This window comes from Chiloscyllium plagiosum, chromosome 25 (assembly GCF_004010195.1).
Source record: "Chiloscyllium plagiosum isolate BGI_BamShark_2017 chromosome 25, ASM401019v2, whole genome shotgun sequence".
NCBI lineage: Eukaryota > Metazoa > Chordata > Chondrichthyes > Orectolobiformes > Hemiscylliidae > Chiloscyllium > Chiloscyllium plagiosum.
In genome coordinates this window covers 13,821,146-13,835,739 of record NC_057734.1, presented here as the reverse complement: position 1 = coordinate 13,835,739, position 14,594 = coordinate 13,821,146, and the positions used below count along the sequence as shown (strand labels likewise).

The 14,594-nt window shown below is 41.2% G+C and overlaps 1 protein-coding gene across 1 annotated transcript in view; it reads right to left on the bottom strand.

The window, feature by feature from the left end:
• Positions 1-14,594, bottom strand: part of morc2 (MORC family CW-type zinc finger 2) — a 93,340-nt gene that overhangs the window by 55,652 nt on the left and 23,094 nt on the right. Inside the window, exons 3-5 of the mRNA XM_043715548.1 lie at positions 9,988-10,022; positions 7,387-7,455; positions 5,932-6,022 (exon numbers count right to left, since the gene is read on the bottom strand). Of these exons, the coding sequence (XP_043571483.1) occupies positions 5,932-6,022; positions 7,387-7,455; positions 9,988-10,022 (195 nt within the window). The remainder of the gene's footprint in view (positions 1-5,931; positions 6,023-7,386; positions 7,456-9,987; positions 10,023-14,594) is intronic.

The window sequence follows — 14,594 nt, the reverse complement described above, 5'->3', positions numbered from 1 at the left end:
GGCCGAGAGCGAGTCCCAACGATTTCTGGATTCTGCAATAAAGGCATCGATCTTCGAATCCAGCTTGGAAATCATTTCTGCAAGGCTTGTTACTGTTGGCAAGTCCCCCGGGGCGGCTGTGGACGCCTCTGCTGCAGCTGGAGAGGGTGGGGGAGGGGTTCCTGCTTGCTGAGAGCTGTGGGCTCCCTTCCCTTTAGTCATTTTTACTGAGGATTAAATTGTTTAAATGTAATATTACACAACTAATTAAATTACACAACTATTATAAATGATTTGGTGAGCTTGGTAGGGGGTGGGTGACCCACTGTACCCAAGTCTTGGGAGGAGCACTATAGACTCAGTCTTACTGGGTCGCCGCCATCTTGGATCCCCCATAGGCAATATTCTTAATAATGGTATTATTCTAAATAACAGCCTTTAGACTCAAACAGTCTCAATGATATATTACCCAACATCTGTCATAGCCAAATGGAGAAAAGCACATTGTTTCAGCATTAGTTTAGAAGGAAGTGGACAACACTGGTAGACCAATTTTTATTGTTAAACCATGAAATACCTCCACAGAGGCTGGTATCCCATCACCAAGATCTTTGCATAGTACTTGACACTGGATTAGTCTTCCTCATAGCCAGCTCTTACAGTAAACAGAACTTGACATTCTTGTTATCACGTCAGCCAGGGCTCCCTGACTGGGCCAGGTGACCAGAGCTGAAAATGTGTTGCTGGAAAAGCGCAGGTCAGGCAGCATCCAGGGAACAGGAGAATCGATGTTTCGGGCATAAGCCCTTCTTCAGGAATGAGGAAAGTTTGTCCAGCAGGCTAAGATAAAAGGTAGGGAGGAGGGACTTGGGGAGGGGCGTCGGAAATGTGATAGGTGGAAAGAGGTCAAGGTGAGGGTGATAGGTCAGACTGGGGTGGGAGCGGAGAAGTCAGGAAGAAGATTGCAGGTTAGGAAGGCGGTGCTGAATTCGATGAATTTGACTGAGACAAGGTGGGGGGAGGGGAAATGAGGAAACTGGTGAAATCCGAGTTCATCCCTTGTGCCAGGTAACCACCCCAGTAAAGGGAATTCATTCTATGAGGTCCACCCGGCTGACCTCATTACAATCACTAAACCCCTCCCCTTCTAAGTCTGGGACAGAGACCTGTTCTTTTTCTTGTAGCATCTCCTGGGGCATCATCACACTGGGTCCAGTTCCTCCAACTAGGCCTCAGATACAGGCAGCATGTATCAGAATATAGCCTGCCTCTTGTGCCCAGTGCAACTCAGAAGAAATTCATTCTCTTCTTCAGGCAGAAAAAGAGTTGAGAGTGGGCGGCACGGTGGCACAGTGATTAGCACTGCCGCCTCCCAGTGCCAGCGACCCGTGTTCAATTCCGGCCTCAGGTGACTGACTGTGTGGAGTTTGCACATTCTCCCCGTGTCTGCGTGGGTTTCCTCCCACAGTCCAAAAAATGTGCAGGTTAGGTGAATCGGCCATGCTAAATTGCCCGTAGTATTAGGTGAAGGGGTAAATGTAGGGGAATGGGTCTGGGTGGTTTGCGGGTCGGTGTGGACTTGTTGGGCCGAAGGGCCTGTTTACACACTGTAACTAATCTAATTTAAAGTATGACATCTGCTGTGTCCACCTCAGATTCCAAGTTTTTTTTGATGCTCGACAGAGGGGGAGAACCCATGGGTTCTGACGGCCTGTCTGGCTGTTCTGTTGGAGTAGGCATGTTTTTCTCCTGCCCCATTTATGACTTTCACGTGATCCATGTGCTCACTCAGGACAGCCTCACCTACCCGAACTTTGCACGTCACTGACCTGACCTCGCTTTGACCATGCCTCTTGCCCATTATAGGGCCGCTTCCATGGTTTCGCCACCAAACCTTGTCCCTGAAGTAAACTATAACTCTCGCTTAGAGAAGTCTAGTGTCTGGCAATAGCGTTCCTAATGCCGTTTCTGCGTTTCCCCGCCACTTCCAGGTCTGGGAGAATCAAATTTAACCTGGTGCAGTCTTGTCCCCATTAGCGACTGTGCTGAAGCTATCCCTGTAATTGCAAGAGGGGTAGTCTGAAAATCAAATAGGAACTGGGACAGTTTGATATTGAGTGAAGCTGTAGACTGTTTCCTTAAGCCTTCTTTCAAAGTTTGGATGGCTCTTTCAGCCACCATTAGACAATGGATGGTACGGAGCTGCCCTGATATACCGAATGCCATTCAACTTCAGGAAATATTCGAATTCTTTGCTGGTAAACAATGGCCCATTATCTGTGGATCAACACTTCCACAGATGCTCGCAGTTTTTCAATCACCATCCCTGCGTTTGATGGATGAACTCTATGCACATCCAACACTTTGAGTGGGCATCCACAAAGACTAAGAACATTGAGCCCATGTAAGTGCTGGCATAGTTGATTTGTAAATGAGTCTAGGCTTTACCTGGCCATTCCCACAAATGAATGGCTAACTGTAATTTTTGTCCTCGTTGGTACTCTGAACCCTGCCCCAGCAACGTGGAAATGCCTCATCTAGTGTGGCCACCAGACATGGCCTAGCTAAGATGTTGATGAGAAGTTAAGAAATTTCAATTTTGGCTGTGAAGGCCCTTTTGTTTTCCCATCACCACCAGCTGTTTTAGTTTTGTCAGGATTGGATATTTTTGCATCCGCAGTCTTGAGACTGTCAGTGGTGACTGGAAGTGTGTCCAAACTCTTCCATTTGCAGCATCACTGGTGCCATAACTACCAGCAGGAGGTGGCTCAATGCATCAGCATTTGCTACTTGGCCTCCCAGACATTGAACCACCTTGTAATTGTATGCACTTTGAGTAAGAGCCCAATGCTGAATTCAACCTGAAGCTACGGATGGCACGGCTTTGTCCTTTCTGAGTAGCCCGAGCAGAGGTTTATGATCTGTCACTATTACAAATTTACATCAGTAAAAGGTACTGGTGGAACTTTCTCACACCCAAGATTTATCACACCAAATCCTCCTCCTCCTCTATCTGGGCTCATGTGCATTCTCATCGGCCGAAGCCAAAGAAGCATATTCTTCATTTCCCTAAAGGCTATGCTTCGGCTACAAGACCATTTCTAAGGCTGACCTTTTTCAATAGCAGATGTAAGGGTACCAGGATGGAGGCCAGGTTATGTGTGAACTTTCTGTAATAATTCACCAATCCAAGAAAAGACTAAGTCTGATACATACCAGAGGTGCTCTGAGGCAGTGGTAATTGTCAGTCTCCTCAAAATGTTGCTGTCTGAATACTTACATTATGATATTATTGCTCAAGACTTATAATAACAACCATGCTATGGAAATAACAAGTTTTGAAAAGATTTGTAGCTCAGGTTGAGGTTCTGGTTGTGAGCTTGCTCGCTGAGCCATAAGGTTTGGTTTCAGACGCTTCATCACCATACTAGATAACATCATCAGTGAGCCTCCAGTGAAGTGCTTGTCTTATGGCCCGCTTGCTATTTAAATGCTTTGGTTTCTTTGGGCATTTGGTGATGTCTTTTCCACTTATTTTTCTCAGAGGATGGTAGATGGGGTCCAAATCAATGTTCATAGAATTCCGGTTGGAATGCCATGTTTCTAGGAATTCTTGTGTCTCTCTCTGTTTGGCCTGTCCTAGGATGGACGTTGTTGTTGACTGTTCACTGATGATGTTACCTAGTATGGTGATGAAACGGAACCTTCCAGCTCAGTGAGCAAACCCCAATCCAGATGCTATGCAAATATATTTATATACCCAAATCTACTCTCAATCATTAACAATATGATGGCTGTCAATGACAGTGCAAAAACAGCATTTACATAAAAATACCCTGCTCACTGACATGCTGTTTGGGTTCTTAGCCCAACCTCATCTTAGCCTTGTTCCAAATGTATTGGCCAGACCAAACAACCTTTGAATATATCAAGGAGATAGCCTAGACTCTAACTTTTTCTCACTTAAAGACAAGTATAAGGTGCTGTGTTCCAGATGTAATTTGACTGGTTACACTTGGCTTTAAGCAAAACACACTTTATTCTTTTGTCTGTATTTAACTGAAGCATAAGAAAGAAGAATTAGTCAAACTTTAACTCTACTGGAAAACTTGAGAGAACACAAGCATTTTGCCGCAACAGGGAGACATAACAGCTCCCACAGCCAACTTCCAACTCCAGCAACTACTAAAAGCTAAAACTAAAACTCTATTTTCATGGGAGCCTGACTTCACCCATTCATGCTGCTTCTATTGTTCCAACTTTCAAAAGCAAACCGTCAAGGCCTCTCAAGCTGTTTATTTTATTGGCTTAGAACAGACTGCCTGCCATCTGATTCAACCTCTCTTCATTAAAAAAAGGTCAAAATACACCTCTTAAATCTTGTCACATATTCATGGTCCAAAGGGCTTAAGTCAATAAGGAAGCAAGGGCTACCCTTAGCTTCAAGCAGAATCTGACCTTGTGAGGTATCAGGGAGTTCTAGCAGAAGTCGAGTTAATGGGAATTGGGTAAAAATCTCTACTGGTTGGAATCATACCTAGGGAAAAAAAAACAATATTGCTTTTTTGGAGATCAATGTTCTCAGTCACAGGATATCATTGCAAGACTTCCTCAGGGTAGTCTCCTATAGGCAACAATCCCTCGCTATGAACATCCTGGGGAATACCAATGATCAGAAACTTAACTGAACCAACCACATACTGTGGTTAAATACTATGGTTGCAAAAGTAAGTCAGAGACAGGAAAGTTTGCAGCACCTATCCCATCTCCTGACTCCTCACAGTTGGCCCATTAATTATAAGGCACAAACTCTGCAAGAGTGTGATGGAATACTCACTGCTTGCCTGTATGAATACAGCTCAAGTCATTTAACATCATCTAAAACAAAGAAGGCTGCTGAACTGACACCTCTTCCAACAACTTCAATCAATGACATGCAGTGGCACCAGTGTGCACCATCTACAAGCTGTATTGCAACAACTTTTACCAACCTTCCAAGCAGGTTAGGACAAGGGCAGAAAATATATAGGAACGCCACCACTTTGCAAGTTTTCCTCCTAGGCATAAACTTTCATGACTAGGAAACCTATCACTCTTCATTTACTGTTGCTGGATCAAAATATCTCGGAACTCCTTCCTAACAGCACTATTCTTATGCCTCAGGCTGCAAAAGGTTAAGTTGACAGCTCATTTCTGTTTCAAAAGCAACAGATGTTGCCCTAGCCAGCAATGGCTACATTCTGTCAATGAATAAAGTTTGGCATTTAGAGATGACAATGCTCTCACAACATTTTATCCTTGCCCTTGAAAGCAATAGAGATTGCAAGTGAGCAAGCTTTGTTGCAATTTCCTTCAGGTTTTGTTCACTTCCATACCCTTTGGTTCTGAATCCCACTTCCTCTGCACAAAATAGGTGTTAAACTACTTTGATCTGCTCTTTGGAACTCCCAAATTATTTCCACCTTTTTCCCTTTAGCCAAGTTTTTAATCACTCATCCCAATTTCTCATTACATGGATAAACACCTGAACCAACCCATTCATATTAAATACTAAAACCTGCTTCTAACTCCACTACACCTACTAATAAAAAAACTTGGAACGTTGTCGACATTAAAAAGGTGCTGTCCCAATGGAAGCATTTTGCCTTTGCCTTTCTGTACAGTGGTAATTTTGTTGAAGCTTGGCAAGTTCCATGTGTTTGACTAAAAAAGTTCCAAGGAAAAGGATCAAAACCTTCAAATAAGCAGGACTGTTACGAGAAATTTTGCTTCGAAACCTTTAACTGCCCCTCTGTTAACATGTTCAAATTGTGAAAAAACAATGAGAATAAAAATCCCTATCATTAATATTGAAGTTATTATTCATTATGTCAATAATCTAGTGATTGATTCACTAAGAGGTAGACAATATTATAAAGAAAAATATGAATTCAATGAAAATTGAAAACATACGACTTGAGTCCATTTCCATATTGTCCAATTTGTGTAGATTCTGGAGTCCTTTTGGCAGACTTCCCAAACTGGATAACACTGGCAGCCTCATCTGTCAGGAAGAAAGTTTAATCAATTTAGGAAGAGCCCATAAAATAAAGACGAAGCAACAAATATGACAGATTCCAACAGCACAAGATTTTTGCCAGTCACCATCGTTCTCACACTCATGACAAGATGATTTTTAAAAAAAATTTCTGCTGAACCAAAACTTGCATTTTAAACACCGATGATACAGTTTTTCAAACTCGAGATGCAATGGTTAAGCCAAATTGCGATAAGCAATTTGCTAAGAAATGTAATTTGCCCAAAGTGTTCTCGTATCCAATCAGCCAAACAATGTCACAATGCTAAACTATTGTAATTATGGAAAATATTTTGTTCGGTTTTACTTATGAATTTTGGGAGATCAGTATGTTCCAATCTTAGATGACAGATTCAGCACAAAGCCTAAAATCGATTAAGGCTAGAGTAATTTGAAGCATAAATTGGGAGCAATATCACTTCATAAACCTTAAGTGAACTGAACAAAGCAGCCATGATAACAATGATGGTGAAATTGTAAATCATTTTTTGAGCAACATCGCAGAGTATTTCACATGCAGAATAATAGATATATCTGGCACACTACTCAAAGTAACAGAAAAGATGAGATAATCTGACCAAAGGTCGACAGTGATTCCCACAGCTATATCATTTTATCAACCTCTAGCAGCAAATTAAATATATAAAATAACAACAGCAGAGATTAATTTTGTTAATTGCTACATAAGAGTAAAATAATTCTTTAATCATATACATTCTAATTTTTTTATTGGTGTAAAAATACTGCAAGAAATCCTTACATTTTCTGAACTTTATTAACTTCCCCAGCACTCAAGATCAATTCTAGAAAGCCTACTCAATTGCTCACGAAATGTTCCTATCTTCATTGTAATTAATGCAACTATAATGGAAACAATTTATATTGTTGCATTGTGCAAATAAAAACAGAGTTGACAGACTGCAATTTTGAAAATTCCTACTGTACAGAACCATACCAAAAATGATCTATCAGACACTACAAGTTGTTAAAAATAAGAATTGAAAAAAAATTATGACCTGGGATAAGGAAAACACAGAATTAGTTTGAACGGTAGATTACAAGCATTTAAGCGATGATATATAGGCAACCAGAAACTGTCTTCCAATTTCCTGTTTTCTTGGCAACAATTCTCCACCTTCCTTCATTTTGGCAGTAAAGTGGAGCTCTAGAACCTAGCCCTCAGCAGAAGTGCAAACATATACAATGTGGTTTAACACCCTTAACGAGTTGTTTTGCAAAAAAAGTCCCCATTTCTTATTTTATCTTTGTTTGAATCATACTTATGATCTGAATCTATCTTCATGCATCGCATCAGGATGATGTTTACTTACTGCAATCCATCCCAGCTCCATCGTCCAGAAAACACAGCATGAACATTCCTCGCAAATCTACATTTCGCACTGAAAAACAGACATTGAACTTTAGCTGGGGACATAAAATATACATAGATATTTCTATCCAAGTGTCAACATGAAGCGTGTAACAGGAACAATATGATTTGGGGCTTCACCTCAAAAAGTACCAGAATGACATGCCCAGAATAACCACCATTGCTGAACAGTGCTGTCAATTTAGTGTGATCAATGGCAAGTTACAGGCGATTTGTATCGTGGACTTCAACCACCAGAAAATGATGGAGAATGTCCCTTCTTTAAATAAAATCATGATTCGGAGATGCCGGTGTTGGACTGGGGTGTACAAAGTTAGAAATCGCAGAACACCTGGTTATAGTCCAACAGGTTTAATTGGAAGCACTCTAGCTTTCAGAGTGACGCTCCTTCATCAGGTGATCACCTGATGAAGGAGCGTCGCTCCGAAAGCTAGTGTGCTTCCAATTAAACCTGTTGGACTATAACCTGGTGTTGTGTGATTTTTAGCTTTAAATAAAATCATCATGGAACAAAACAAAAATCTTTATGAAATGAGATAGACTAAAAGAGAAAGGCATGGGGTAAGGGAAAGGCTTGCCGGGGTCAGTATGTGAGGACTAAATGAGATGATGGAATTGGTAAGCACAGTAATTTGACAGCAAATGTCACAAGTCTCTATTAGAATGGAGATTAAAAGTTTTGAACATGATGACCACTTTTCAGACTTTAAAAATGTTTTAATGAGATGCCAGCATCACAGACAAAGTCAACTGTTATGCAGAAGGCAACAGTGAATTGCTATGGTCTAACTATTGCACTCATGGTTTTGTTAGGAAGGAATTCCTTTTTTTTGAGCCAGCCATGAAGGAATGACAAAATAGTTGCAAGTAAGGATACTGTGTAACTTGGAGGGGAACTTACAAGTGGTTGTTTTCTCATGTGCCTTCTGCCCTGTATCCCTCTGGTAGAGATTACAAGTTTGGAAGGTGTAGTCAAAGGAGCTTTGATGTTGCAATACATCTTGTAGATGGGTAAACATTGTTGCCAACATGTGCCACTGATAACAGAAATGAATGTTGAAGATGGTAAACTGAGTGCCATTCAGGTGGACTTAGACCAGAATAGTAAGCGGCTTCAAATATCATTGCTGCTGCACTTATCCAGGTAAGTGAAGAATATTCCAGTAATTTCCTGATTGATGCTTGGAGATGGTGGGCAAACTTTGAGGAGTTACTTGCTACAAAATTCCCATCACGCTGTGGCCACAGTATTTGTACGACTGGTCCAGTTAAGTTTCAGATCAATGACAATCCTCAATTAGTTGATGGATGGAGATTCAGTGACCGCATTCAAAGTCTTGGGGAGATTGTTAGGTTCTCTTCTGGTCATTGTCTGGCACTCGCATGGCGTAAGAGTCATCCTGAAATACCTGAACAGTTTCAGTCCCCTAATCTAAGCAAAGCTATATTGGCATTGGAGGCAGTACAGAAAAGGTACACTTTGCTGATATCAGGTATGGAAGGACTGTCCAAAGTTGAGTTTTTCTTGGAATATAGAAGAACAAAAGGCAGCCTTATTTAGAGGAATCAGGTAGGGTAGATGTAGAGATGTACTTTCTCCAAGTGGAAGAGTCTAGGTCCAGAGGGCATAATCTTAGAATAAGTGATCACACATTTAAAACAGATAAAGAGAGATTTCTTCTCGAAGAGTGTGGCAAATCTGCTGAATTCTCTACCGCAGAGGTCTGTTGAAGCTTAGGTGAGAGTTTTTTTTTAAAAAGTCGATAAGGGATTCAAGAGTTGCGACCAAAAGGCAAAAGCCTTAATCTCACTGAGTGATGGAGCTGATTCAGTTGACTGAAAGGCCCACCTCTGCTCATACAGCTTATGGTCTTACTCAATATGATTGGATTATGAACAGAGAGCATAACAAAATTGCGCGAGAGACATTTAAAAAGTTAAATGTCTCATCCTTACTCACACTGACTGCAGAAAGTGCTCATCTGAATTGTGCCATCAGACTTCACACAAATGTTAAGATCTGAATAATTCAGTTCTCGGATGACATTAACTTGCGCTTCTATTTATACAACTTATTGTGTACATGGATATATAATTGTTTTGTGGTGTGATATTCATCCATTCAAGTGCAGATTTTATGCAACCAAGACCTAGATAATGACAAGACATGAAACTGGTGTGTACACAGTGTGCTTTTGAGAGCCATCATGCATCTGCTTCTCAAAGCAGAATCAACATGAAATTTCTTGCTTGACTGCGTAGGCAGTAGACCTGCTTTCATATGTTTGCCAGTTTTCAACAACCTGTTCTCAGATGTTGGAAAGCAGCCAAGGGACAGCTGCAAGATAATTTTTCTTTCCACTTAGAAACTCCCAGTCTCTGTGTACCTCAACTCAGCATGACAAAAATCTGAGCTTGAGATTTGGGAAATAACACGGAGAGTAGACTTGCATTTCAACAGTCAACTCCTAATTTCAGGATTTTCACTTCTTTCATTTGATCAATTTAAATAAAACAAAGTGATAGCATCTCTGTAACTTACCAGTATAAATATCCACTCTTGTAGCAGCTGCATCCCTATAAAATTTAACAGAGAAATAAATAATTAATGGAAGAATTAAGTTCAGGACATAATGGCCAACACACCAAAGATTAAAATCTTTCAAGATTCCAAAGTTGCATATCCTTTCAATCACACTACTGCATTACTGTTAGCAAACTGTGGATAAAAAGCAGCTTTGAGGTAGAAACAGACTTTCTATTATGCAACTGGTGTCAAGTATTGCAATATCCTCTCTAGGGATCTCACAGCAATTTTTATTTGGGCCTGTATTTCTTGGAATTTAGAAGATATATTAATTTCTCTCAACATTTTCAATAATGGTCAACTTGAAAGTGTAGCTAATTGAGAAAAAACACAGAAGGCGGATCAACATTTCAAGAAAAATGAGATAAACAGACTTTTAATCAGCAATGGAATCAAGTGCTATGGAGTTAAAAGGTAGGAAAGTAGAGTTGAGGATTATGGGGTCCACCATGATCTCACTGAATGATAGAGCAGACATGATGGGCAGTGTAGGCGAACGTGTAGGAGATTAGAGTCAAGAGTGTGGTGCTGGAAAAGCACAGCAGGTCAGGCAGCACCTGAGGAGCAGGAAAATCAACATTTTGGGCAAAAGCCCTTCATCAGGAATGAGGCTGGGAGCCTAGGGTGAGGAGAGGTAGGAAGGTGGCTAGGTAGGACAAGTCATGAGGGCAGTGTTGAGTTGGAAGGTTGGATTTGGGATAAGGTGGGGGAGGAGAAATGAGGAAACTGGTGAAATCCGCATTGATGCCATGGGGTTGGAGAGTCCAGAAACATAAGATGAGGCGTTCTTCCTCGAGGCGCCAGATGGTTTGGGAGTGGCGATAGATGCGACCCAGGGCCTGCATGTTCTTGGCAGCGTGGGAGGGGGTGTTGAAGTGTTCAGCCATGGGGCGGTGGGGTTGGTTGCTGCAGGTGCCCTGGAGATGTTCTCTGAAGCACTCAGAGTAAGCGTCCAGTCTCCCCAATGTAGAGGAGACTGCATCAGCAGCAATAAATACAGTAAATAACATGTGTGGAAGTGCAGTGAAACTTTGGATGTGGAAAGCTCCTTTGGGGCCTTGGATGGAGGTGAGGGGGGAGGTCTGGGCGCAGGTTTTGCGGTGACAGTGGAAGGTGCTGGGAGGTGAGGGTGGGTTGGTGGGGGTGTGTGCACCTGACGAGGGAGTCATGGAGGGAACAGTCTTTACAGAAAGCAGATAGGGGTGGGCAGAGTGATATATTTCTGTTCCTATATCCTATCTTTATCCCAACTTTGAATCTGTTTAATTCTCTTTTTAAATACTAATAGGGTTGTGCTTCCACTATTTTCAAAATGTTTAATTTATAATTGTGATTTTTACTACTGGCATTGGAACAGGAAGAAAAATTAAAACAGGAAGAAAAGACGCTTAATCCCTTAAACATGCAATTTTATTTAATTTCTGACAGGTTAGTGCTTTGAGATTTTGGAGAAGATTTATAGATTAGGTTACGCATCAGATTGTAAGTTTGCTCACTGAGCTAATGGATTTGTTCTCAGACGTTTCGTCACCATGCTCGATATCATCAGTGAGCCTCCAATGAAGCATTGATGTTCTGTCCTGCTTGGTATTTGTGCGTCTCGGTTTGTTGCGGTAGGGGATATCACTTCCAGTTGTTTCTGAGATTGGTAAATGGGATCCAAATCAAATGTTTGTTAATGGAGATCTGGTTTGAATGCCACAGACAAAGAGGGACACCAGTTCAACTGGAATAATAATCGTGGGACATGCGAAACAAAGACACGCACAGGAATTCCTGGAGGCCTGGCATTCAAACCAGAACTCCATTAATAAACATATAGATTTGGACCCCATTTACCAACCCCTCAGAAACAGAACAGGAAATGATATCATCTACCATCACAAACAGAGACAGATAAATAGCAAGTGGGACAGAACACCAAAGCTTCACCAGAGGCTTACTGATGCTGTTACCGAGTGTGGTGACGGAATGTCCGAGAACAAATCCACCAGCTCAGCGAGCAAACTTACAACTTGAGGTTAGCGCTGAAATACATCTTCAACCACAACTGGAAGGCAAAGCAGGCATTGGAGTCAAGTTGGCATTATGCCTCAAAACAAGATTTGAATGAGATTTAATGAGTATTTAAAAACTTAACAGAAATAGGCAAATGACTTCTCAAGCTTCTTTTACAAATCAGTAAGATTATAACTGACATTCAAGTTCAGTTTTTCACTCAGACCTTCAGTACCTTTGAAGATTTAAGAATTCAAAAACTAATCTCTCAGTTTTGTACATCCACAATAATTAAAGGTTAAGTCGCCTGGGAGAGAATATTCCAAAGGTGCACGTTTGAGAGTATTGAAATTCCTTGTAAACTCAGTCTTAAATAACTCATCTTTTATTAGAAAACCATATCCCCTAATTCAAGTTTCTAGGGAAACAATTTCAGTGTCTACCCTTCAACCCTACATACTGATGGGATCAATTCTCATTCCTCAAACTCCAAAAAGCCTAAGACTCATTCCTGCACTTATTATAAGAGAACTCTCTGATCTCGAATCAATCCAGTGAACTTCTGCTATAACTACCAGTTCTTTACATAAGAAAACCAAAACTGTACATATCATTCAGAGTATGATCTCAGCAAAGAGAGACTCTGGCAAGACTTTTTTATTCACATAATCAAACTTTTCAGCAATAAAGTTTGACATACTGTCTCTTGCCTGCCTAGTTACTTTCTGTACCTGCATTTTAACGGTGTTCTTGTAGAAGGCTAAGAACCTCACAACTTTAAAAACAGTGATCTTTTTATTCTTCCCTCAAAATAAATAACATCACATTCCCCAAATTACAGTCAGAGTCTTTGAAATATGCTCAAAGTGCTCATGCTGACCAGATAGTCTAAATTAATCTAGTCCCATTTACCAGCATTTGGCCCATATCCCTATTAACATAGATTCCAAGTAGTGAGGTACCACTAGCCATAGCCTATTATTCATGTGGTTTTCGATCCATTAATCTAGTCCATGCTATTAAACTTATCTCCGTCCTCCAAGCCTCACTTGTATCTAGTCAACTGTGGCCACTTGAGGAACAATATTAAAATAGCAGGGTTATTGTTGTGGGTGATTTCAGCTTCCCCAATATTGTGTGGGACTTAAGATCGGGCACAATTTTTTTTAGGTGCATCCAGGAAGGTTTCTTGAAATATTATTTAGATAGTCCAACTCAGAAAGGGGCCACACTAGACCTGGGGAATGAGGCTGGCCAGGTGATCAAAGTTTCAGTTGGGGAGCATTTTTGGAAAGGTGATCATAATTCTATACATTTTCTGTTAGTTATGGATAAGGACAAGACTGGTCCTTAAGTTAAAGTGCTGAATTGGAGGCCAAGGCTAATTATAGAGTCATAGAGATGTACAGCATGGAAACATACCCTTCGGTCCAACCCGTCCATGCCGACCAGATATCCCAACCCAATCTAGTCCCACGTGCCAGCACCCGGCCCATATCCCTCCAAACCCTTCCTATTCATATTCCCATCCTAATGCCTCTTAAATGTTGCAACTGTACCAGCCTCTACCACTTCCTCTGACAGCTCATTCCATACCCATATCACCCTGTGTGGAAAAGTTGCCCCTTAGGTCTCTTTTATATCATTCCCCTCTCACCCTAAACCTATTCCCTCTAGTTCTGGACTCCCCAACCCCAGGGAAAAGACTTTGTCTATTTATCCTATCCATGCCCCTCATAATTTTGCAAACCTCTATAAGGTCACCCCTCAACCTCTGACGCTCCAGGGAAAATAGCCCCAGCCTGTTCAGCCTCTCCCAATAGCTCAAATCCTCCAACCCTGGCAACATCCCTGTAAATCTTTTCTGAACCCTTTCAAGTTTCACAACATCTTCTGATAGGAAGGGGACCAGAATTGCATGCAATATTCCAACAGTGGCCTACCAACGTCCTGTACAGCCGCAACATGACCTCGCAACTCCTGTACTCCATGCTCTGACCAATAAAGGAAAGCATACCAAATGCCTTCTTCTCTATCCTATCTATCTGCGACTCCACTTTCAAGGAGCTGTGAACCTGCACTCTAAGGTCTCTTTGATCAGCAACACTCCCTAGGACCTTACCATTACGTGTATAAGTCCTAAGATTTGCTTTCCCAAAATGCAGCACCTCACATTTATTTGAATTAAACGCCATCTGCCACTTCTCAACCTAGTGGCCCATCTGGTCAAGACAGGAATTAGAGAAATTAGATTGGGGCGACTGATTAAGGGTAAATCCACATCTCATATATGGGAGTCTTTTAAAGGCCAGTTCATCAGAGTTCAGGACTAGCATGTCCCTCTAACCATGAAAATTAAGGATGACAAAATTCAGGAACTGAGGATGATAAAGAGATATTGAAAGATTAATCAAAAAGAAATGAATGCATAAGTAAGGTTTTGGAAACTGAAATCAAACAATACCCTTGAGGAATATAAAAAGAACAGGAATGAACTTAAACAAGTAGTTAGGAGGGCTAAAAGGAGCCATGAAATATTCTTGGCAAGTAGGATTAAGGAGAAT